Source organism: Rattus norvegicus, chromosome 2 (assembly GCF_021556685.1).
Source record: "Rattus norvegicus strain SHRSP/BbbUtx chromosome 2, alternate assembly SHRSP_T2T, whole genome shotgun sequence".
NCBI classification, from domain to species: domain Eukaryota; kingdom Metazoa; phylum Chordata; class Mammalia; order Rodentia; family Muridae; genus Rattus; species Rattus norvegicus.
Window position 1 is genome coordinate 173,095,384 of NC_141535.1, and position 23,658 is coordinate 173,119,041.

Sequence of the window (23,658 nt, forward strand, 5' to 3'; positions counted from 1 at the left end):
CTTTTCTTTTCTTTCCTTTCCTTCCTCTTTCTTTCCTTCTTTCTTTCTCTTTCTTTCTTTCTTTCTTTCTTTCTTTCTTTCTTTCTTTCTTTCTTTTTTGAGACAAAGTCTCACTATGAAGCCCCAGCTGTCCCAGAATGTGCTATGTAGAAATAGGTTAGCTTGTACTTCATAAAGACCTCCCTGACTCTGCCTTTCAGTGTTGGAATTAAAGGCATATACCACCATGTCCAGCAATATTGTGTTTTCTTTGATGTGTTTTAAATTGCTAGTTCTTATGAGTGGTTTTTAAAAATAATTTAGCTTTATTTTTGAGATTATAATATAATTATATCATTCTTCCCTTCTTTTCCTCCCTCCAGACTCTCCTATATATACCTGCTTGCTTGCTTTCAAATTCATAGTCTCTTTTTCTTTAATTATTGGTGTGTGTGTGTGTGTGTGTGTGTGTGTTCCTAAATACAAATACGACATGCTCAGTCTGTATGATGTCATTAGCATTTGTGTGTTTTCACGGCTGACCATTTGGCATTGGTTTACCGATTGGTGTCTTCTTCTCCCATTCTCAGCATTCCTTAGTTGTCTGTAGTTCTTTGTCTTGGCTTGAGGCCTTGTGAGCTTCCCCTGTCCATGTTAGCCTGTCTAGTGATGCCGTCCTTGTTCAGGTCGGGCAGTCACATTGGTGAGATTTTATGGGTGTGGCTTTTGACATTCTTAGGAGACACAATCTCACAGCAAACTCCCTGCTTCTCTGACTCTTACAATCTTTCCACCCTCTCTTCTGCAATGATCCCCGAGCCTCATGTGCAGGAATTGTCTTGCAGATGGGTGGGTTGGGATTGGGTTCCTTAACTCTGCTTGTGTTTTATGTAGTGGTATGCATCTGTTGCAGAGAAGCTTCCTTGTGTGTGGGCATAGTGATAAATACTTAGAATGTACTTAGAGATTATGTTGGTTTAGTAAAGTGGAGGTTGTAGATTATCTTCCAAAGTCTCATAAACCCATTAGTGAGGGCTGGATATGACCTGAAAGCCTCCCCCATGAGGACACAAGGATTAGTTCTCAGGGTACCAGAAGGTACCATACGAGCTTCCAAAGGAGAAAAGCAGCCAATAGTCCTACTCGGCTATGACACCCATGAACCACAACAATGGCCACCATGGCACAATAACCGTAAGATTCCAATGATGATACCTTCTCTGTCACCAACAGCTCTAAGCGGATTTGCAGCCCTGTGGTGGTTTGAATGAAAATAACACACATGAACCCATTTCGAGTCGCACTGTTAGGAGATGTGGCCTTGTTGGATTGATACGGCTTTGGTGGAGGAGGGATGTTGCTGGGGTTGGGTGTTGAGGTCTCAGGAGCTCAAGCCAGGTTCAGGGGCTCAGTTTCTCTTCCTGTCACCTGCCAGTCTGGATGTAGAACTCTCAGCTGGAAGACACACGTTTCTGACCTGGATCGTGGCATGGGGATCCTGAAGTATAGTGGCCATGAAAAGCTTAGGCCCTAGTAAAGTTGTACACTCCTTTAGTCCCAAGAGACTGAGGCGAGGGGATCTCTGAGTTCAAGATCAGCCTGGGACAAAGTAAATCCCAGATCCAGGCGTGGTGGTGTACACACCTTTAATGTGAGCCCCACCTTCTGCTGGAGACCTACATAAGGACATTGGAAGAAGAAAGACTCACTCTTCTTTGCCTGCTTGCACTTACTTGCCAGCACATGTTAGAATCTACTTCTACAGAAGACCAGCTGAAACAACCAGCCTCATGGGCCTGAGCAACTACTAGATTCTTGGATTTCCCATTCATAGCTGACCACTGTTGGGTTAGTTGGACTACAGACTATAAGTCATCACAATAAATTCCCTCAATATAGAGAGACATTCCATAAATTCTGTGACTCTAGAGAACCCTGGCTAATACAAGGTCCAATCTGAGGGTTACTTTTGGGTGATCCTGCTTCTCTGATCAAAATGCAACTACGGCTGCAAACTTCGAGGACAGCCTTCCACAGCCATCCTTCTCTCTTATTGGAGGACCAAGAATGTATCGTGCTCGTTTAAAATGGCAAAGTTCGTATGAAAAGCACTACAATCGTTCCTGACAGTAACTGTCTGAGTCTTTGGTTCTTTGGTCTCCTCAAGGGATCATTTGGGGCGGTTCTTGGCACATGGTAGTTAGAAACCATGCTAGCCTAGTGCAAGTGTAAGCACACACCAACCCCAAGAGGATGTGGATCTCCCAACTCTGATTGCATGGGAGATCCAGGACGACCTCCAGGGATTCCCAAACTAAGGGTCTGGGTAATAGCAGATTGACCTCAGCAGTCATGCTGCTGTCAGAGAGGGACCTTGAAATTATTCCTTATTCCTGAAGGCCATGATAGACACGCTTCCACGTAAAGTGAGCCCAAGCACTTAGACACCCCAGTGCATTCAGAATCCTAAACCCCCGTTTCAATTTTGAGCTACCCAAGAGTCCACTTATTTAACTGCCTACACAGTAGTAGTGCTTTAACTTGTGGATCTGACCTCAATCTCTTAAAATTGAATTTTGTTCTTATCTGCCTAAAAACAGAAATAGTTTCCTCAGGCAGCAACAGTCACCAACCGAAGAGGAAAAGCCACAGCACGAGAGCCTTTCTGCCTCCAGTGACCCCTCTCTTCCTTTCTTCTTCTAGCACGGCGAACGTGGGGGCTCTCCCCTCACAAGCCCTCAGAAAGAAAGCCAGAGGCTGCAGATAAAGGCCTGTTCATCCCACATAGCCCTTTCCTAAGGGAGCACTCTTGCCTGCTGTTTCAGTTTCAGAATGTGCCTCTCTGTGTGAAATTCCGTATGTGCACCTACGGAACCTTAGATGTGTGCTGTAGGCACATACAATGACTTGTTACATTGCTCTGTCCAGCTTTGGAGCAGTGTACAGGGGGTAGGTCCCACAGTTAAGTGCCTCAAATTTACAGCCTCTGACTTCAAAGCCAGTTCTCCTACAAAATCACCTGTCTACGAATAATCCGGTAAGGAGCTCCTTGAACACATTTTCTTCCTGGATTTCTAGGGATGGTGGCCTTTCCCTCAATTAGCTGAATACTGGGAAGCTGTATTTGTTTATGTATTTATTTTCTACAGTGTCAGAGTTAAGCTTCCCCCATGCTAGGGAACTGTTCTACCCCCCCCCTTCCCCCAACCCAAAGTCCTATCTAGTATTTAAAAGAAATTAGACTTTACTGTTTAGATCAGTATTGCATTCTCAGTAAAACTGAAATCAAAGTACGAATGCTCTCCCTGACCCCCTTATGCACACTTTCCCTCCTTACCACCATCCTCCATATCGGGGTACATTTGTTACAACTAATAAACTTACTCCTACTCAGGGCGCATCTTTATCGCCCACAAAGTCCATAGTGTGCGTGGAGGCTCATCCTTGCTGTTGCACACTCTGTGCCTTTGAACTAATTTATGACATGTATCATAGAGTACTTTCATTACCAAAAAAAGGAAAACAACATCAAAAACCCTATTCCCTAGTGAGGTACTTTTAAAGGGGCATATAAGGGGGATGGGCCCGATATGATAGATACTACGGTAATTCCACCACTTAGGAGGCCTCCTAAGAATGATCAGGGGTTTGAGGTCAAATTAAGCCACATCTGTTAGCGAGCGAGGGAGGGAGGGAGGGAGGGACAGAGACAGAGAGACAGAGCTGAAACAGAGACCGAGAGAGAGAGAGAGGAGAGACGGAGACAGGGAGAGACAGAGATCTCTTAGAATCTAGATTCAATTCCAGGTGGTGTGCCCCAAGTGAAGTTCAGCCTCTTCCTAGCTCGCACATCTCTCCAGGACTCGCCTAGGAACCGGTTCCTCCCCCTTTTGTTTAAGTGTCAAGCGAATGGGTTTCCTGTTGACTCTGGAATATTGTGAAAGGGCAGGAAGAGGCCAAGCCTCCTTGTCTCTCTCACTCAACTCCCCAACCCCTTTATTTATTTTGTGCACGTCTGTTTGGGTTGTGGGGGTGTTTCCAGCTTGTGCTGCTGGAGGGCGGCCTCAGCAGCCCGAAACCCCTCCCCGAGGAGGCGAGGCCGGTTGGGAGCCCGCCCGATCCCAGGCTGGACCTCTGTGGGGCGGGGAAGGGGACCGGACGGGAAGCGAGCTGCCGAGCTGCTGCAGGCCGCTGGTGTCTGCCCAGAAGGCGGGGAGCTCGGCCGGGCCCGCGCCCCAGCTCCGCACGCTGCAGGTGGAGCCCTTCTTCCCCGCCGAGCGCGCTGGCGAGGGACACCCGCTGCCCGCAGCTCGCCCGCCGTCCCCGGGCTGCGCGGCGGCACCTCGCCCATGGCTGAGGGCCGGCGGCGGGAGGACGAGGAGGAAGAGCTGCGAGAGCGCCGCGAGCTTGGGGGCCCGCGCCGCGCCCGGAGCCGCGCGCTCCCGGGCCACTCGGCTGCAGGTGAGACGCGGGGGACGCAGGGACCAGGGGCGCACGGGGGTTGGGAGCATCTAGGACCCGGCCCTCCGCGCCTGCTCGTGCCTTGCCCAGCACGGCCGCAGCTCTCCGTGTTGCCTGGAGGGGATTGACACCTTTAACTCTTGGAGGCGAGAAGGCGGGACAGTGGCCTTTCCATCCTTAATCTCCTTTTTGGGCTGAGCCCGAGACAATTCAGAATGGTCTCTTTACCTGTTAGTGGCCCTGGAGCGGAAACTCCAAAATTTCCGTGCAAACTAAATCCAAGGCGGCTGGCTTGGAACTTGTGGCTGGGTGATTACTTATCTGTGGGTGAGTCAGAGGCCATGAAGAACTCCCTACGCCTGGCTCTCTCCATGGACCACGACCCCTCCCTTTGGTTTCGCCTGGGCCACCTCAACCTGGTCACACCACGTGCCTATGCTGAATCAAGTCTTGTTTCAGCAGCGGGTGAACTTCGGACCTCTAGTCCCTTCCTTCCCTCCCCCACGGTACTGATTTTCTGCTTGAAAGTTAATTTGTTGAAACTGCCCTCCCCGTTGTAAACAGGGAGTGCCCAATGTTGTATTGGAGAAGGGAATTCGTTTGGATGGAGGTCATTTGGGGGCCCATAGTTAGTTACCTTTAAGATCTTGTTTTGGGACATACCAACGAAGCACAAAGTAGCTTGGTGCAGAAGTGTAAAATTAAATGTAGAGCCCACACTCCTCCTTCCCTTTTCCTGGGGTGGTTTCTATGTGACCATAATGGAGAGGATGTTATTGGGCCAGCTGGTTAACCACAGTTATCTGAAACTGGAGGGAAGAATTAACCCAGAGGACATACAAAGAGATGAAGGCATTGGAAAGATTCAAGGGAAACCCATTAACCAGTCTGGAGCCTTCTTAGAAAATGATCAGGGAGAAGCTCTTCATGGAGAAAGTTGGGTCTGTGGAATTGGAAGGCAGAAAATGGGATTAAAAAGAAGAAGAAAGTCGGTAACATACTCCCAAGTAGACATTCTAGAACCTTAAAATTAAGTTTCTATGCCTGCTACTGGACCCTTTTCAGAGTAAGACACTTGACTGTTACCACGAACACCAAGTGGTGATAATCAGTAGATTTGTTCAGTGTAAACCTAACTGAAACAACACGTAACTGTTGAGTAAATAATTCAATACCGTGGAAAAATTTGCAAGTTGTGCCTTGGTTGCTTACAGATTATAAAAGTGTGGACTCTTGGACTCTTGGTAGCTTTCAGAAGAAAGTCACACTCTTACAAAGGACTGCACCATGGGGTGAAGAGTTGGAATTTAAACTAAATATGACCCAGATATAGGTTCAACATATTTTCAGTGTGTTTTTCCCTCAAGGCCAGCACAAATGGTATTTTTGTAACTTTTTACTAGTTCCGTAATGTCTGAAGGCTACCAAGGCCTAGTCTAGGTTCTGTGATAATAGTTTGCCAGGATGAGGTGATGTGTAGCTTCTGTATCCGGAAATAGGTGTTCTCAGCTTTCTTACCCTTCATGAAGGGGTGAGGGGTCAGCAATTCCATGATCAGTGTGAGAGGGTCAGACTTGTGATTTTAGGTTTTATTGTCTTGGGGATAAGTTATTTAGTAGTCGGGCATGCTTTATAGGTGCTGCTTCCCTCCGGCCGAATATATTAACATGTTTTTCAAAGACTTTGCATTCCTTACCAAGCTTGGGCATTACATGCAGTACTTGTCTGGTGTCCTCTTCCAAGAGAGAGTGTGAGCTCACTCAGAGGCCTAACATCCCTAAGTTCCTCTGCTTCTTCCTTAGAGGAGATCGGTGTTTCCTGCTTCCTCTGCCAGGTTAAAGGCTTCCCTTCTCTTTAATCTCCTATGACCTGGCACATACCATAACCCTGGGGCTTGTAAGCTTGAAACGGCCGGTGAACTTTCTCACCCTGCTAAATTACGTGTGGTTAATTACAAAGTGAAGAAGGCTCTTCTAACTTATGCCTGAGTAAGAAAAAGAATATATCAGTTCCTTAGAGTCATAGCATGCTTCTATCCCTCCCAGACATTGCCCCTTCTCTCTGGATAGTTAACCATTAAAAACAGAGAGAGAGAGAGAGAGGGAGAGAGAGAGAGAGAGAGAGAGAGAGAGAGAGAGAGAGAGAGAGAGAGAGAGAGAGAGAGAGAGAGAGAGAGAGAACACAAAAGGATGAGGAAGATGAGGAGGAAGAAAAGGCCGTTTGAAAGCTTGGGGAAGTGGCCTCATTAATTTTCGAGCATCCAGGCGAGCACGCATTGATGCTAGTGGTCACTGTGGTGGGAGTCTGGTACCATCACTGTTGATGGTGTGATGCAAAATCCTGATTGCCCCACTTGACAGTTAAAGTGTAAAAGCCAGACACGTTTGAACTCTTGGAGCATCTTGCTGACCCATTAAATGTCACTCCCTAGCAGGCAGACAGGATGTGGATACGTGAGCCGAACGTTTCTCAAACTTTTCCTTTGTGTACCAGAATTGCCTTATAGGGGTTGTACAAACACAGATTGCTGGCTGCCCTCTCAAACCTCTGATCCCCATTGGTTTGGGGATAAGGTCTGAAAATACTCCTTTTTAAAAAAAAATTACAACTTGTTTATTTTGTGTGGGTGCCAGAGGACAACTTGCTGGAGTCTTCTCTCCTTCCACCATGGGTCACAGGGATGAAACTCAGGCATTGGTCACCTTTGTCCACGCTGGGAATATCTTTATATGGTCCCGGATGTTTTGATGCTCCTGGTTTTTTCTTTTGAACAGACCAGTAGAAAAACACTGAGATAAACACGGAGGGAGAGATCCACAGACAAGCACACAAGGTTATATTTCATTCTGGGTTTCTTGGCAGCTTAAGGGATTCCATGGTTGATTTACACGGGCCAGCCTAGACAGTCAACGACATTCTCTGTTCTTGACTTTTTTGTCATTGGCCAATGATTCTTCATCTATCTGCACTGCTAAGTCTGGTGTGCTGGCATCGCCGTGTTGGGCTGGTTGGTGCTGGTGAAGAGGATCATCTGGAGGCCAGGGGAAGGAAAAGCTGGAGTGAGCAATTCTTTCCTGGTTCCTTGAGAATGCCTTCGCCTTTTAAAATGGAAAATTTCCTATCCCAGGAAACCCGGAAAGGCCCATCAGGGTCATCCTCTGTAAACCTAAGGTTGTGATCTTGGAAAAAGAGGGAGGAAAAGGAAGATTAAAGATGGCTGATAAAAGTGCTTACATCAGAGTAAGAGTCACTTTTTTTTGTTTGTTTTGATTTTTTTTTTCAGTCAACATCGTAAGATCGATAACGACACAGGTCTGTGGGTTTTCATCCCCATTGTGTAGAATGGGCCTTCTTCAGTATGTTTTCATTTAACACCCTTTATGGACTAGAACAATTTTCATATACCTCTAGCTGTATAGGCCTCTAAAAAACGGTAACTGATAAGAAATCATAAAGAATCTCTATATACCTGTATTATTTTTACTTATTAAAGAAAAAAGCAAATTTGCATCTTCCTCAAGTAGGTGTGTTTTTTTAAGTTAAATCTTGGCTGAGATGTTTACTGTCCTGGGTGTTACACATCTTGAGAGAGTTGTCAGTACGGGGAGTGTGCTGCTCACAGAGGCACACACGAGTCACAATGTCTGAGGGCCTGTTTAGGGCTGACTCAAAGACTGTTGGAAATTCTCTTCTAGTCCCAAGACAAAATTCGTTTAATTAATAGTTTCAATAAAACTTAAGCCAGTATCTCATACAGCAATTTGAAAAGTGTATTCCAACCCATTGCAATTGAAATGTATAGTGATTTGATACATTGCTAAAGAATGGTATTAAAAAATATTGACTCTGTTTCCATAATTAATCCATGTTTTATTTCTATAAAAGCAGAAAGCTTCTTCTAAAAACACTGCAATTTGTAATATAAAGTATTCTCAAATATGAGCCAGGGTGTTTGGGGACCTGTTTATTGGTGTTGATGGTGTGGTGGTGTGATGGTTCTGTGTGTGCATGTGTGTGTCCGTACATGCGTACATGCATGTGAGTGTGTGTGTGTGATGTAGACTCTGTGGCTGTTCTGTCCTCAGGACCAGGGCTGTAGTGAAGCTCTGGGCTGCAACATGGACAAGAACTGTCAGAAGTACTTGAATCTGCTGCACATTTGATTTTGAATTTATTTTTGTCCCTTGCATGTTCAGAAACATTTTACTATTCCCAGACATTTTTGCAAACACACATTCAATTATATGAACCCGTACAGGAGGCAGTCCATATTTTAAGGAGCTGTGGTAGATACATTATGCTTTCCCTCCATTCTTTTTATAGATTGTTGGAGAGGTTTTTTTTGGAGTGGGGGAGTTTTTTTTTTTTTTTAAACCAAGGTATCTAAACTTTTGCAAGTTACATGGGTTGCAAATATTTTTTACTCTGAAGCTTATCTATTTCATTATTGTTTTCTTTGTGGTTTCTTTGTCAATGTTTCTCATTTTAATATAGATGACTATGTACAGCTTTTATAATTGTGTCCACTTCCTCTTCCTGGTATCTCTACACTAAATCCTGAGAATATTTTTCCCTGTAGCATTTTATTAGAATACTCCTAGAATAGAGCCAGACACTTGTAAATGTTTCTAGTTATTAGTGTTTACTTTCTATCAGCTCTTTGCTATTGCTACTTAGTTAAATCTGAATTTTTGTTCTGTCTGGAGATTAGTTGTGGACTTTGTTTCAGCAGAAGAAACAACAGGAACACACAGTGTCACCACTCAGCAATCATATGTGATTGCTGTGAAGTGAACACTGCTCTTGGAAACGCCTTAGTCCTACCAGACTCCCAGAGACTGAGTCTGGTTCCCTATCTTGGCATTCTGTAAGCCATCAGATGGTGATGATGATGATGATTGTTATTATTGTTATTTTGTTATTATTACTAGTGCATGGCTGTTTTGCCTGCATGTCGGTCTATGTTCCACATGCTGGTGCTCCTAGAGGTCAGAAGACGATCTGGAGTTCCAGATGGTGGTGAACCTTCATGTGGATGCTGGGAATAAAACCCAGAGCCTTTCTGCAAGAGCTCCAAGTGCTCATAACTGCTGAGCCATCTCTCCTGCCTCTGTACAGATTATTTTTAATACTGCCCAGTAGTAATGTTTAGTTTTCATTATTGTCACAAGTGAAAAGTTTGCTCTTGACTTAATTTCAACCAATCAGAAGTTGACAGATTACTTTCTCTTTCTCTCCTCAGTCCTGGAGATCAAACCCAGGGTCTTGAGTGTGCTAGGGAAACACCCTAGGGAGGCACCGGGGGTACACCCTAGCCACACAACTATCTTTGCTGTCTTTTGCATCCTCCTCTTCTTTTTAAAATTTATTTTTAAGCTAAAAGCTGACAATTTTATTTTTACATTTCACAATACACATGAAAACTGCACTTTATCCCACTTCTCCAAAACACACACACACACACACACACACACACACACACACACACACACACAATGTGTATAAGTGTTTGCCTTCGTGTGTGTGTGGGTGCGCGTGTGTGTGTGTGTGCGCGTGTGTGTGTGTGTGCGCGTGTGTGTGTGTGTGTGCGTGTGTGCGCGCGCGCGCGTCCATGTGCACTCGCGCCTGGTGCCAGCTGAGGCCAGAGAGGGTATCATGTCTCCTGGATGAGTTACTAACTGTTGTATGCTTCTGTGTGGGTGTTGGGAACTGAACACAACAGCAAATCTTTTACAGACATTTAAACAAAAGCAACAAAAAGTGGACTTAAACTAAACACTAATAACTTTGTAAATATTTACAACATGTCTGGCAGTGTTCTAGGAATATCATAATACATGGTTACAGAGAAAATACTCCCATGACCTTTAGGGATAGATTAAAGAGCACAGGGCAGCGCTGTGTAGCCTACACTGGCCTCTGGCTTATGATTCTCCTGCATCAGTCCTAAAGTGCTGGCTTTGCAGGTGTGCCAGCCTGTAATCTGCCGGACTCACAGAACCTGTTTCTGCTGGGTATTCCTTGTTCCTCTTTTACCCACTGCGCTTCTGTAGCTTTATCAACCTGTGTCATTCTAGGGAGAACATTTGCATTCTGTTTTTCATCCTAATTTCAGCTTTGCATCTAGTCTCAATTAGCTTTGTAACCTTCAGCAGTTTACAGCAAATTCCTGGGCCTTTTGCTCTAAGGTTTTGTGTTGCTGGGGTGGATGCCCAGAGCCTTGCACACACTGGCCAGGCGCTCTGCCGTTGGCCCAGACTACTTGTGCTTCCTTAATGCTTACTTCCTGTCCTTATTGTGTTGTAGGATCCCACCTAGCATATTGGTAATCTTGCATTCTCCTACCCGGCCTCTTTAGGCTTCTTGTGGCTGTGGTGGCAGCTCCTTGAATATTTCTTGCTTTTTATGCCTTTGTTTTTGAGGAATGACAGTCGGATATTTTGTGCAATGTGACTTTATTGAGATTTGTCTGACAACATTTGAGAAGCCTCTATCTGTTTATTTGTTTTTATTTATTTATCTATTGCATGGGACTGTGCAGCTGTGGGTGTGCCGTAATGGGCTTGTTCTCACTCTCCCCCTTCAAACAGAGGCAGTCTCTTGGCTCTGCTGCTGCGCCAGGCATCAGGATGACTTGCCCATGAGCTGATGGGTAATTGTTCTGCCTCTGCCCTCTGTCCTACTTTAGGAGTGCTAGGGTTACAGATGCGTGCTATTTCATCTGACTTATTATGTGGTACTGAGCATCAAACTCAGGTCCTTTCCCACCTGGCCATCTCCCTGGCCCCTGCTGTTTTTCTAGAGATTAGGCTGGGTGCCAGGAAGCCCCCGGGGTGACATGCTCTCTTTATCCAGTATCGAGGACATATACAATCCATATTACCTAAAGCATTAGTAGTGACTGGCAGGTTTCTGTGCTTCAGCATGGCTCCCCACGACTTCATACTTCATGAGGTGAAGGAAGTCACCCCGTGAGCCACCCCAACAGAGTAAGATGCTTTGACATAAAGCATCTCCATACACTAAAAAAAAAAATAAAAAATAAATAAATAAATCTTCTGTATAAAAGGCGCTTTTTGGTTTTGTTTTGTTTTTTTCTTTTTCTTTCTTTTTGTTTTCCTTTTTAGACAGGGTGTCATGTATTTTGGGCTGGCCTTAAATTTTCTATGTAGCCAAGAAGGACCTTGAACTGGTGATCTTTCTGCCAGCATCTCTTGACTGCTGAGATGACAGGCAACTGGCACTTGGGTTTCAAAATTCTGGAAATTTCAAATTCAGGAGCTCCGTGCCTGGGAGGCAAGCGTTCTGCTCACCAAACATCATTCCTGGCCCCCGTCTTCTCGTCAACTCAACAGATCAATGGGATGCTTGGTCCTGGAGAATCTCGGTTCCTCTACCCTAAGTCTTCATGAACATTCTTCCACCCTTTAAAAGGGAAAGACGTGACATGTACACCTGAGGTGAGCCTACAGCTAAAACTCATTCCCACAAGGGTGCTCTATTAACAGGTACAGTGACTAATCTACATTCCTTTCCAGTTTTGGAAATGGAGAGGAAGTCGGAGAACTGGGGAGGACTTGGAAAAACACTGGGCTCTGATGAGTCAGATAGCGAGTTACTGTTTGATTGTGCGATACGAGCCAGGCGGTTTGCTAGTTGTTTTACATATCTTTTTCTCAGTTCGCCTTGGTGTGTGTCCTGTGAGGTAGGTGTGACTCTTCCCTTCATTTTGTGAATGAAGGGCCCAAGACCTGCAAAGGGCAGATAATCCACTGAGGGTCCCACAGGGAGTGATGGAGTAGGACTGAGGTACAGGCAACTGGTCTACCTGGCTCCCATTTGTCATGCCTTCCCTGAGCGTGGAGCACCTATGTTACTGAGCGTGGCATCGTAGTTACCTGTGGAGCTGCTTCCAGCCTGCGGATGAATTACAAGTAGTGTTGGGTGGGGTTTCTGAGAGTTTTGTTCTTTAAGGCGTTAACTCAAGGCTAGAGATATGGTTCGGCCGTTGAGAGAAGCAACTGCTCTTCCAGAGGACCTGGGTTCAACTCTCAGCCCCCATGTGGTGTCTAATAACTGTCTGTAACACTTGTTCCAAGACCTGACATCCTCTTTTGGCTTCCGTGAGCAGCACATACATGTGGTACACAGACATACTTATGGTGCACAGACATAGCATGCTTAAAAAAAAAAAACCTTAAAGAGGTTAACTTAGTTGCACAGAATGGCCTCTTTTCTTTCTTTCTTTTTTTTTTTTTTCGGAGCTGGGGACCGAACACAGGGCCTTGTGCTTGCTAGGCAAGCGCTCTACCACTGAGCTAAATCCCCAACCCCATGGCCTCTTTTCTTATCACCTTTCTTTCCCCATCCTACTATGAGTCGTATGAGTTGGTAAGCTTGCTATCACTGTGACAAAATGCCCAAGACAGTCAACTTCAAGGAGGAATGGTGTATTTGACTGGGTCCATAGGTTTTCGTCTGTATGTGCTGAGTCCCATTCCCTTGCACAGATGCAAGGTAATTCCTCATGGCCGGCATCTCTTGGCGCAAGATGCCGCTCTCTTGATGACAACTGGAAGCAAGGAGAGAGAAGGGAAAGTGCCGTGTGGTGTGCGATCCAACTTCATTTTACAGGGGCTCACCTCTAATCGGCTCCCCTACTTCCCAAAAGTGCCACGGGCTGAAGAGCCAGTCTTAGACACATGGGCCCCTGGGGGATATTGAGGATCCAAATGGTAATTTGCCAGAAATAAAGATACCTCACAGTAGCTACCCCTGGCCCCCAAGAGCAGAAAATGGCTGTGGAGGAGCAGAATGGAATCTCAGTTCCTAATGGGTCTCCACTGTGTGAACTTTCTCTTGCCTTCTTTAGCAACAATAATAACAGCCACTGTCTTAAGCCACTGTTGTCCCATGCCCCTCACAGTAGTCAGATGTAGCCCTTACCTGTGGTGATCTGTGGTGATTTGAATATGCTTGACCCAAGGAGTGACACTGTTAGGAGGTGTGGCCTTGTTGGAGTAGGTGTGTCACTGCGGGTGTGGGCTTTAAGACCCTCACCCTTGCTGCCTAGAAGCCAGTATTTTCCTAGAAGCCTTCAGATGAAGATGTAGAACTCTCAGCTCCTTCTGCACCATGTCTGCCTGCAAGCTGACATGCTCCCGCCTTGATGACAAGGGACTGAACCTCTGAACCTGTAAGCCAGCCCCAATAGTCCTGAGTTGTGTGGGGAGCTCTTGGTGCTGCCTTCTAGGAATTTGGCAGGAATTTGACATTGGACTAGGACAAGGAAGTAGGCTCAAGATGAATGCAGATGAGAAATGTGTCCTTGCATCTTGATGGGCCTTGGTCGTGGTGTCTCTTCACAGCAATGCAAACCCTAACTAAGACAGGCTCCAACTTGAGGCTTTTGCATGCCTTTTCTTTTCTTTTTTTTTTTTTCCTTTTCTTTTTTTAGAGCTGGGGACTGAACCCAGGGCCTTGTGCTTGCTAGGCAAGCGCTCTACCACTGAGCTAAATCCCCAACCCTTGCATGCCTTTTCTTATCACTGAATTATAACGTACTTTGTTAAAACAAGATTGCCTAAACCTGGCCTGGGGAGGTATCTCAGCTACTGGCTGCTTTTTAGACAACCTGGTACCTATATGGTGGCTCACGGTCTGTAAAGCCAGTCCCAGGGGATCTGATGTGCTCTTCTGGCCTCCTCAGACAAATGGTATAGAGACATGAATACAGGCAAAATAAACACACACACACACACACACACACACACACACACCAGCCAACCAAAAACAACACATGGATCCTTAAAATATTTCTGCTTTATTTTAAAGACCTTGGACAAATGGCTTTAGTTTTATGAGTGCCTCTACTAATTCTGGTTACCTCTTCTGATTGGGATTTCCAGAGGCTGATGACGATGAGTGTGTTTGTAAGTTAGAAGCTTGTATGCATTAAGGAGTCCTAGTTACCTTTCAACAAGTCAGGAATATGGAGACAGCCTTTTTTCCTCCTGGTTTTGGTATTTGCCTAGTACCAGCTTAATTGAGAATAAATGAACGGAAGCTAGGGACGGAGGTTCTACTTCTCTTCTGATGCTTTTAACAGGTTATTGTTTGCATTGCTAGTGAAGACCACAGTGCCTGGACTGCTGCTGGGTGGGGGTCCAGAGTTTGCCTGATTTCTGTATGGATGCCTTCATTGTAACAGGTTTCCAGAAGTTACATTAATCTAAGAGTCATTGTATTTGGAAGGTTGCTAATTTTAACTCCCTCCAACACCTGTTGAGTACATTGTACACAGGTAGAGGATTCCTTTTTTTTTTTTTGTAATAAAAAAAGTAGTCCTTTGAAAGTGTTACCACGTCACCAGTGTCCATGACTACTTCTTATCCTTTGCTGTTCATTTCTTCAGGAGGACTTGTCATATAGTGGAGAGAGCTGGAACTCTGGGGTTACAGGGTACATGTGTGGCTCAGTTGAGTATTACCACTGGAGTGGAGAATGTGGTCTCTTGATCTCTGAGTATATTCTGTTGAACTAAGGTGTTTGGTTGCTAATTTAAAATGTGACTTGGGGTTGGGAATTTAGCTCAGTGGTAGAGCGCTTGCCTAGGAAGCGCAAGGCCCTGGGTTCGGTCCCCAGCTCTGAAAAAAAAGAAAAAAAAATGTGACTTATATTCGACTTTTTTTGTTTGTTTGTTTTGAGACAGGGTTTCTCCCTGCTGCCCTGACTTTCCTTTATACTTGATCTGTGGTCCAGGCTGGCCTTGAACTCACAGAGATCCACTCACCTCTGCCTCCTAAGTGTTGAGACTAAAGGCATGGTTTATATTTGACTTAATAGGATGCTTGATTTGAAATGCCTTAATAGCACAAACATGATTTTATCCTCCTCCCTGTACTATTTCTTTTTGAATGAATTCTTCATAGCACAGCATGTTTTCCACGTTTCTGCAGCAACAGGTAGTCTCCAGTGTGTCTCAAACTTCATTATGTCCACAGATTTGCTGGAGACCCTGCGAGAGTGCAGGTCCTGGTTTCATAGGTTTTAAGATTGTGCATTTCCCCCCCTTCTGTTCTCCCCTGTTCTTCCTTGTTCTTCCATCCCATCCCCTTCCCTCTCCTCTCACTCTGTGATGGGCCTTCTTACTGTGTTTCCCAGGCTGGTTTTGAACTCCTGCGCTCAAGGGTCTCTTGTTCCATTAGCCTCCGGAATAGCTGGGACTACCTACAGGCCACTCCTTTGCTCTGCAGTGGAACTCAGCATTTCAGAGGTGGTGGTGCTGGTGATTGACCTTGGAACAAATTGGAGGACCAGGCACTCCCTGTCTATCCTGAGGGGCAGTGGCTCTCACTTCTGACAAAGTATTAAACTCGACTAGGAAGCAGTGCACATGTACCCCAATCCTGGGCCTCGTAGCAGGCTAAATCCTCAGCCCTTGCTTTTGAGACAGTGTCTGGCTATGTAGCCCAAGCTGGCTTCGGACCTGTAGGCCTCAAGCTTGCAGGCCTCTAGCTTTCACCTGCCCCATGCTTAGGATTATAGGGTGTGTGTGTGTGTGTGTGTGTGTGTGTGTGTGTGTGTGTGTGTCCATGCCCTACTGTTCCTTAGTTTTAAACCCTGACTTAATTTACTGTATTATATTTACTTGTATTATTTTATTCTAAGCTGAGCTGAATCCTATGTATGCAAAGTTGAGAAGCCTCTTCTGCTTATGGCCTGCCCCACTGAGGGGAACTTACTTATCTAAGGAGCTGGAACTTTGTGCTTTCCTGTCTTATGTGAGTCCAAAGGGCATTAAATGTTTGTCATATGGTACCAGCAATATAAGCTGCACTGGCTTACTGCTGTTGGCTTGTGTGTAGTATTATACGGATATCAAGTCCAGCTTCCAGTGCCTTCCCAGCAGCCATATGTACTTGACTGTCACCATAGAGAGGCTCTGCTAGGGTGCTCGGGGTGGGAGTGGGGTTGGGGGGATGAGCTTCAACACAGAGGGAGAGTCAGGTAGTTGTATATCTGCCATAACTTCTTGGAGGCAGGGGCTCTGCTTGTACAGGAGGGCACAGCCATTGTGTCTCATCAAGTTGATGTCTAAAAACTTTAAAGTTCAAATTCCATTTGCATATTTACCTCTGAAAAGAATACTAATCATGAAGTAAATCGGGAGATACTGGAAAGATAATACCATGAGAAGTGTTTGCAGCTAAGCTTGGCATCGTGTGACAGGGTTATAATCTCAGCACTGAGGAGGCTGAGGCAGGAGGATCACAGGGTATGGGCCAGCCTGGGCTAGGTCTCAAAAACAAACAAATAACCCCCCCCCAAAAAAAACCCAAAAACCCAACCAACCAACCAACCAAAACAAAAACAAAAACCAAAACAAAAACACCAAAAACCCACCCACCTTAGGAACCCAGACAGTGATTGCAAAAGCTTCAAGTTCCCCAACTCCCCTTTAAATGGTAAGAAGAGATTTGTGTAGAGGATGGGGAGGCATGGGAGGGGTGAAAGAATTGCTTGAGTCCAGGAGTTCTAGGCCAGCCTTGGCAGCATAGTGACTGTTTAAAAAAACAAAGCAGGGACTGGAGAGATGAGTTGGTAGTTTAGGAGCACTCACATTCACTTCCACCCCCACAGTGCAGCTCATAACCCCCTGGAACTCCAGCTCCACTGGAATCTGACACATTTGCCCTCTGAGGGCATGGCACGAAGGTATACATACATATATACACATCTAAAGTAGTAAAATAAATCCCTATAAAGTATTTATATAGAGGACTCTTGAGGAGGGCAAAATAGTTCATTAAGTAAAGGTGACAGACACCAAACCTGACCATGTGAGAGAAAAGGGCTGACTCCCACTTGTCTACTGACATTCACATGAGGGTCTTGGCATGACAGCCCATGGTCACAAAACAAACAAACAAACAAGTAAATATATAAATACGTAAAAGTAAACAAATAAACAATGGTCACAAAATAAATGCGTAAACAGTAAATAAATAAAATAGATGAGTCTTGGGGCTGTAGAGTCAGCTTAGTGGTTAAGTAGCTTTCACAAGACCTGGGCTGGACTCCCAGCATCCACGTGGTGGCTCACAACCATCTGTAATTCTAGTCCCAGGGAATCCAACACCATCCTCTGGCTTTTGCAGGCATTAGACATGGGTGCGTTGCACAGACATACATGCAGACGAAACACACACACACATACACACACACACACAGAGACAGACACACACACAGATACACGCACACACACACACACACACACACACACACACACGTGCATTCCTTAGCTGAGCACCCATTCATTCATTATTCAGACTCTCTGAGCTCCTTGCTTCTCTTAGGTCATAGACAAAGCCCTATACCCTCTTGTTTCCTTCTGTTTTTTTTTTTTTTCAAACAGGATTTCCCATGAATATCTGGCCAGGGGAATTCCATATTCTTCTTCTTTGTCAAAATGACTAGAAAAAGTAACTTTACTGCATTGCTCAGATACAGCAGTAATCAATAATGTTAAAAAGGAATGTGTATGGTTAACACCAGGACTGTGGAATAGAAGAGAGCCTGGAGTGTTCTACTTTATATTCCTGTCCTGTTTGAGTTTCAACTAAAGTGCTTACTATTTTTGAAGGTTAGAGAAAGGAAAATAAGTTTAAAACATGAGGGCAAGGAGGTCGGGGACAGAGCTGGAGTTTAGCTGCCTCAGCCTGAGCTTGTTTTTCATACAGAAACAACAAAGAGAAGCGACTTACGGCTTCGTTCGTACACATGCTCATATTACTTTAAAATGGTATTTCCCTGAGATGAGTTACTGTAAAAAAATAATAGCAAATTCTGTCCTGTTGATAAAAGAAGTGATTGATAAACTGTCGAGCAGATAGATGATCATTGGAAGGGAGCATGTAATTGTGTTTCCACTGAAGCGCATTTTTCAAGACACTGCCTAATTCATCATTCGTTCTTGAATTTGGGCTTACCCTATTCGCTTGTTTTCACCAACGCCATAATCATTTGAAAATCAAATCCTTACTTCTAGTCTCTGTTGCCTGATGAACATAATTAAAAGTCCCAAGTGTTTCCTGCTTTATTTTTTATATGTATTTTATATTTTTCTTGTGACCTAACAGAACTTCTGAGGACTAGCTCACCCTCAGTGGGAATAGTGGAGCACATCTTTAATTCTGAGCAGAGGCAGAGCAGAGGCAGGAGGCAGAGGCAAGGTAGAGGCAGAGGCAGAGGCAGAGGCTGGAGGCAGGAGACAGAGGCAGAGGCAGAGGCTGGGGGCAGGAGGCAGAGGCAGAGGTAGAGGCTGGAGGCAGAGGCAGAGAGGCAGAGAGACAGAGGCAGAGGCAGAGGCAGAGGCAGGTGGATATCTCTAAGTTTGAGGCAGGTATGATCGACATAGCAAGTTCCAGGATAGCCAGGATTACATTGAGAGACTCTGTCTCAAACAGTAAAAGTAAATCTAAACTAAACTAAATTAAATATTCAACCTCCTACTGGCCAGCTGTCCTAGTAGTTAGCATTGACTGTCAATCAATGTGACAAAGCCTAGACTCACCTGAAGGATGTGGTAAGAGTATTAACTGAGTAATTGTATTTATCTGTTACTGTGTTGCCGACTTGCTGAGGCTTGTCTAGATTGCCTTACTTGATCTGGGAAGACTGACTCCTGCAAGAAGTGCCATTGTCAGTGAGCTAGCCAGCGAGCAAGTCGGAGCCTTCTTCCATGGTTTCTTCAGGCTTTTGTGTGAATTCTTGCCATGATTCCCCTCCATGACAGATTGTGACCTGGAAGTGTGAGCCAAATAAATCCCTTTCTCCCCTAAACCAGTTTTGATCAGTGTTTTATACAGTAATAGAAAGAAAATTAAGGGGCAAGAGAGAGATTGTTCAGTAAGGAGCACTGACTGCTCTTCCTTAGGACCTGCATAGCAAGACCATCTGTAACTCCAGTTTCAGGGGACCCAATACCCTTCTCTGGACTGAGGGCACTACACACATGTGGTGCACAGTTATACATGTAGACAAAATACCCATACACATAAAAAAATTAAAGGAAACTAAAATACCAACTGTATGACCACGCCCCTCTGTCTCATAATCTCCACTGACAAATACGAAGGATATAGACGTGGGCCCCAAGTTTATGACTGTGACAAAGTTTTATTGGCACACAGCCGTGCACATTCATTTACATATTTTCTATGGCTTGAAGTACTTTCCGGCTTGCCTTTTAGAGGGAAAGTTTGCTAATTCCTGTTTATCAGATTTCCTTTCAGGCTTAAAATTCTTGGTTTTGGGTTTGGTTATATAGGCCAATATCCCTTCTTTTTAATAAATTATTAGAAAGATTCAACTGAAAACACCATAAATTATACATTGTTGTTTGTTAGCCGCCTGAACCTGACATAATTTGTCACTAAGGCAGTGGTTACAACAAGCTTTAACTGTCGCCATGGTATTCAGCTGGAGAGGTAAGCACAGGCTCACCCTGCCGCTCTTCTGGGATCCTGGTTGAAGGAGCAACCCCTAACTGGGTAAGAACAATGGACAGGAATACGAGTGCCAGCGTTTAAAGCCTCTGCTTAGAGCCTGCAGGCTTCACTCTCACAGTTCTTTGGTTAACTCTGTATGAACAGCACAAGGTCATTAGTACGGTTAATACACTACATAGGCCCTGGGAGTCATGGGGATCTTTAGTGGACGGGTGATCCATTTACAGGGAAACAGTAGTGGTCAGGGGGAGCAACAGTGCCTCCACAAAGCTTTGCTAGTTTGAAGAGGTTGAAACCTGTTTTGGAACCCTTCGTGCAGTGCTGTCCACGGACTCCCCGTGATTAAGAAGTAACTAGAAAGTAGCCCCGTGAGCTTTTGGAATATACTAATCTTCATAACCTCCTTATTCGAAACTCAGTAGTTGTGGAGTGTGTTTTTAGAAGTTTAAAGTGACAATGTGAATGATTTAGATCAGGTCCACTCAGAACTACTTGGTTATTGGCCAAGGCTCTTCAAATGGTTAACGTCTTTTTCCTTGTATGGCACTGATTTAGAAGTCTCGGAAACAAGAGTGAATTTATTTTCCTTGTTTGTGGTCTTTCATGTCAGCCCTCTCCGAATTAAAAATAACTTCACTGAACTCCAAGGGACATAGGATATTTCTCCTAAAATCCAAATACTTGCCTTTGACAATGTTCCACCAAGTTTTAATTTCCCGAAGCCAAAGTATTTTTATTATTCCAAACTCACTCACATAAAAGTTCACTGATGGAAGAACCGCTGACATTTCTGGTTACCTTGACTATTGATCGACTGATACAGAGTGACATTCATCACCTGGGAAGCTCTATAGTGGTGCGTCACAGATTTCGGGTCAAGCTAATTTAAAAAACACTTAGCTTTAAAAGATGATCGCTGTTTGCTTCAACAGAAGCCATGGAACAACAGCCAGCTCAGAGGGTGACAGGGAGGGCCAATGGTGAGGGTGCCCCGGTCAACTGTGAGGATGTCGGCAGTAAGGGTGCCGTGGGCAATCGTGAGGGCACAGAGAGTTTGAACTTTCCATGTTAATCCCATCTGTGATGTTTGATTTTCTTTCAATAGCCAGAATCCAGGAAAATGTTGTTTGTTTGTTTGTTTTTTAGGGTAAATGTCCCTTGGCTCCTCCCCTTATGGAGGCAGCACCCATGACATCGGAACAGACTCCTTTGCTGTCACTGCTGGGGTTCTGTGCTCATGGGGTTCTTGAATATTTTGAAAAATTACAAGATCAGTGTGTGTGACTGTGCATTTTTACATTGTGTTGGCAATGTGAAGATTGCCCATAATTGAGCAGGGTCTTTCTCATTTCCTGCCCCTGCCCCTCCTCTTGAACCGTGCACACACATGCAGAACTGGAAGACCTTTCGGATTGAACATACCTGCATTCGTTTCCTATTGCTTTTATTACAATTTGCAAGTTAAAGGCTTAAAAGCAACCTGAAATTAAAGAGTGTATACAGTTCTGGAGGTTCAAGTGTAAAATCACTCTCACTGCACTCAAAAGAATGTCTGGCAGGGCTGTATTTCATCTGTAGGCTGCACAGAAAGAGCATGTCTTTACCTTTTATTTATGTAGAGACAGGGTCTCTCACCATGTAGCCCTGGCTGGCCTAAATCTCACCCTGCAGACCAGGCTGGCCTGGGAGTCACGGAGACCCTCCTGCCTCTGCCTTCACAGTGCCAGGATTGGTTGTACACTGGCAAGGTTTTACCTTTTAGATTTCAGGAACCAAGTTCTTTTGCATCACTGGGACATCTTTTGGGTCATCATGTCTTAGGAGCATCTCTGTGATTCTCTACCTTAACCATGTCTATAAGCTCTGCCATTACTTAGGGTTACCTGCATAATCCAAGACAGCGTACCCACTTTGATGCCTGATCTTATGTGCAAGCCCCTTTAACTCCTGTGAAAACACGGGCTGTGGGGATTAGGGTATTGGAATGCTTGCAGATGGCGTCGTTCTTCCCACCCCCTAATCTGACAGCACAATACGTCCATTCCTCCTCTCCCTCCTTCCTCACTTCATTTCATGGCACAATCACCATGAGACCGGTGACCTGTGAGCCACTAAGTGCACAATGGGTGTCTTAAGCATCCTGGATCCCCAGGCTGGCTCCCTGCCCACCCCCCCAGGGTTCACTCTTGGGTGTTCTGAGTTAATCACAGCACAATACTGTGTGGGCTAAGTGTCACAAGTGGCCTCCGTCATGCCACAGGACGAGATCCCAATACCTGCCCTCAGCCATATGGAGATGGAAGTGAACTCTTACATTAGAGAAGACACTGGAGAGACTTCGGGTTGGTTGAAGATAATTATCTTGAAAGGCAATTAGGATCTCTAGTAAAGATTTCAGTCTATTTTGTCCGTCTGATTGAGTGTTTCCTCTTCATCACTGGAGGTAGAGAATGAAATTGAGCTTGGATTAGCTGAGTCTCCCCCACCCCTTCCTGAAGAAAAGGTTTGTTTTCAGAAGTTGCAGACGGGTCATTTCTATTATATAAATAAAATGTATTTTGTCTGAGTCGTTGGGGAGATTGCAGTCGCGTCGATGCGTCTGCAAAAGTGGAGCGCCACCACTGAAGCAGAAGCAGCGTGCGGGCTTCCTGTCCTGTGCTGTGCTGTCCCCACACGCGGGAGGACAGCTGTATGGTTTAATGAGATTGAGGGGAAAACAGGTCATTACCTGATTGACTTGGTAACAAGGGAGAGAACCTGGCTATCACTATCTGTGTGCTCACCCCTCCCACTTTTAGGGAAAATATTGTTGATTATTTTCAGCAGTTTTCATTTGTTAAAATCCTACCTTAATTAAAGTTTCTCAAGATATCTGAAAATGAAAGGTAGAGCTTATGAAAATGAGATACTCCAAGAAGTAACATATTCTGCAAATTAAAATTGATTTTAAATCAGAGGTGCTATATTGAGCCTTCCCAGGGCGGAGAATAAAGAGGGCCTTGTTAATGTCCCCCTTCGCTCTGTCGGTGTGATGGCTGACCACATTAGTTGTCAGTAACTGCTTGACATTTCACTTTTGTGAATACAAACGTCTATTGATTTTTGTCCCCTTCAGTAATGTATTAACAAGTTCCATATCCCACATTTTGGGTTATACTTTCCATTTTGTGTTTTAGCAACTGAAACAGGAAATGTACAAAGTTACTTTGGATCTTGTTTTGAAATGCAATCACAAGTATTATTCAGATCTTTAGCGAGCCCCAAATACATCATAGACAAGTCGATATTTAAATAAAGTGGAAGATAAACGTCCCTATTCTCTCCTTAGTGAGAGATAACTCTTGCCTGTTAGTTTTTCTCTCCTGGTGTTGGAGATCGGACCCAGAGCTTCACTTATCATTACAAGTGTTCTTCACCAAGCCACACCTCAAGCCCTAATTTTAAAACCCATTTCCTATGGTGCTTTTAATGTATTCTGTTGGTATTCTTTGCTTCCTTTTCTGAGCAGTAGACAGAAATAAGTGCATTGAGATGTACAAAGGATGGGTATTTTAGGTATGGAGGGCAGACACAATAAGGCCATGAGGTGGAAACAGGCCGAAGAGCCCGCTGGGTATCTTAATGCTGGGTTTTAATTCAGTGTAAAAAGCAAGCTGCGGGCTTTCTAAGATCGCCATTGTAGACGGGCTCTTGCTGTAAGGACAGG

The 23,658-nt window shown here is 44.8% G+C and overlaps 1 protein-coding gene and 1 long non-coding RNA gene across 14 annotated transcripts in view; one reads left to right on the forward strand and one right to left on the reverse strand.

The window, feature by feature from the left end:
• Positions 1-23,658, forward strand: part of Sh3d19 (SH3 domain containing 19) — a 181,707-nt gene that overhangs the window by 14,555 nt on the left and 143,494 nt on the right. For 10 of the 13 annotated variants that reach the window (XM_087619557.1, XM_087619551.1, XM_087619556.1 and 7 more), the window contains exon 1: positions 4,116-4,440. The exons of 1 other annotated variant lie outside the window; for it this stretch is intronic. Coding sequence is in view for 6 of the 12 variants with exons in the window: in XM_087619547.1 (XP_087475673.1) it covers positions 4,329-4,440 (112 nt within the window). In the remaining 6 variants the exon portion in view is untranslated. 13 annotated transcript variants of the gene reach the window in all.
• LOC147996335 (uncharacterized) lies at positions 7,260-11,410 on the reverse strand. Its single transcript, XR_015676079.1, has 2 exons — positions 11,324-11,410; positions 7,260-7,619 (listed from the first exon to the last, which is right to left on the reverse strand). It is a non-coding gene; the product is annotated as an uncharacterized LOC147996335 (long non-coding RNA).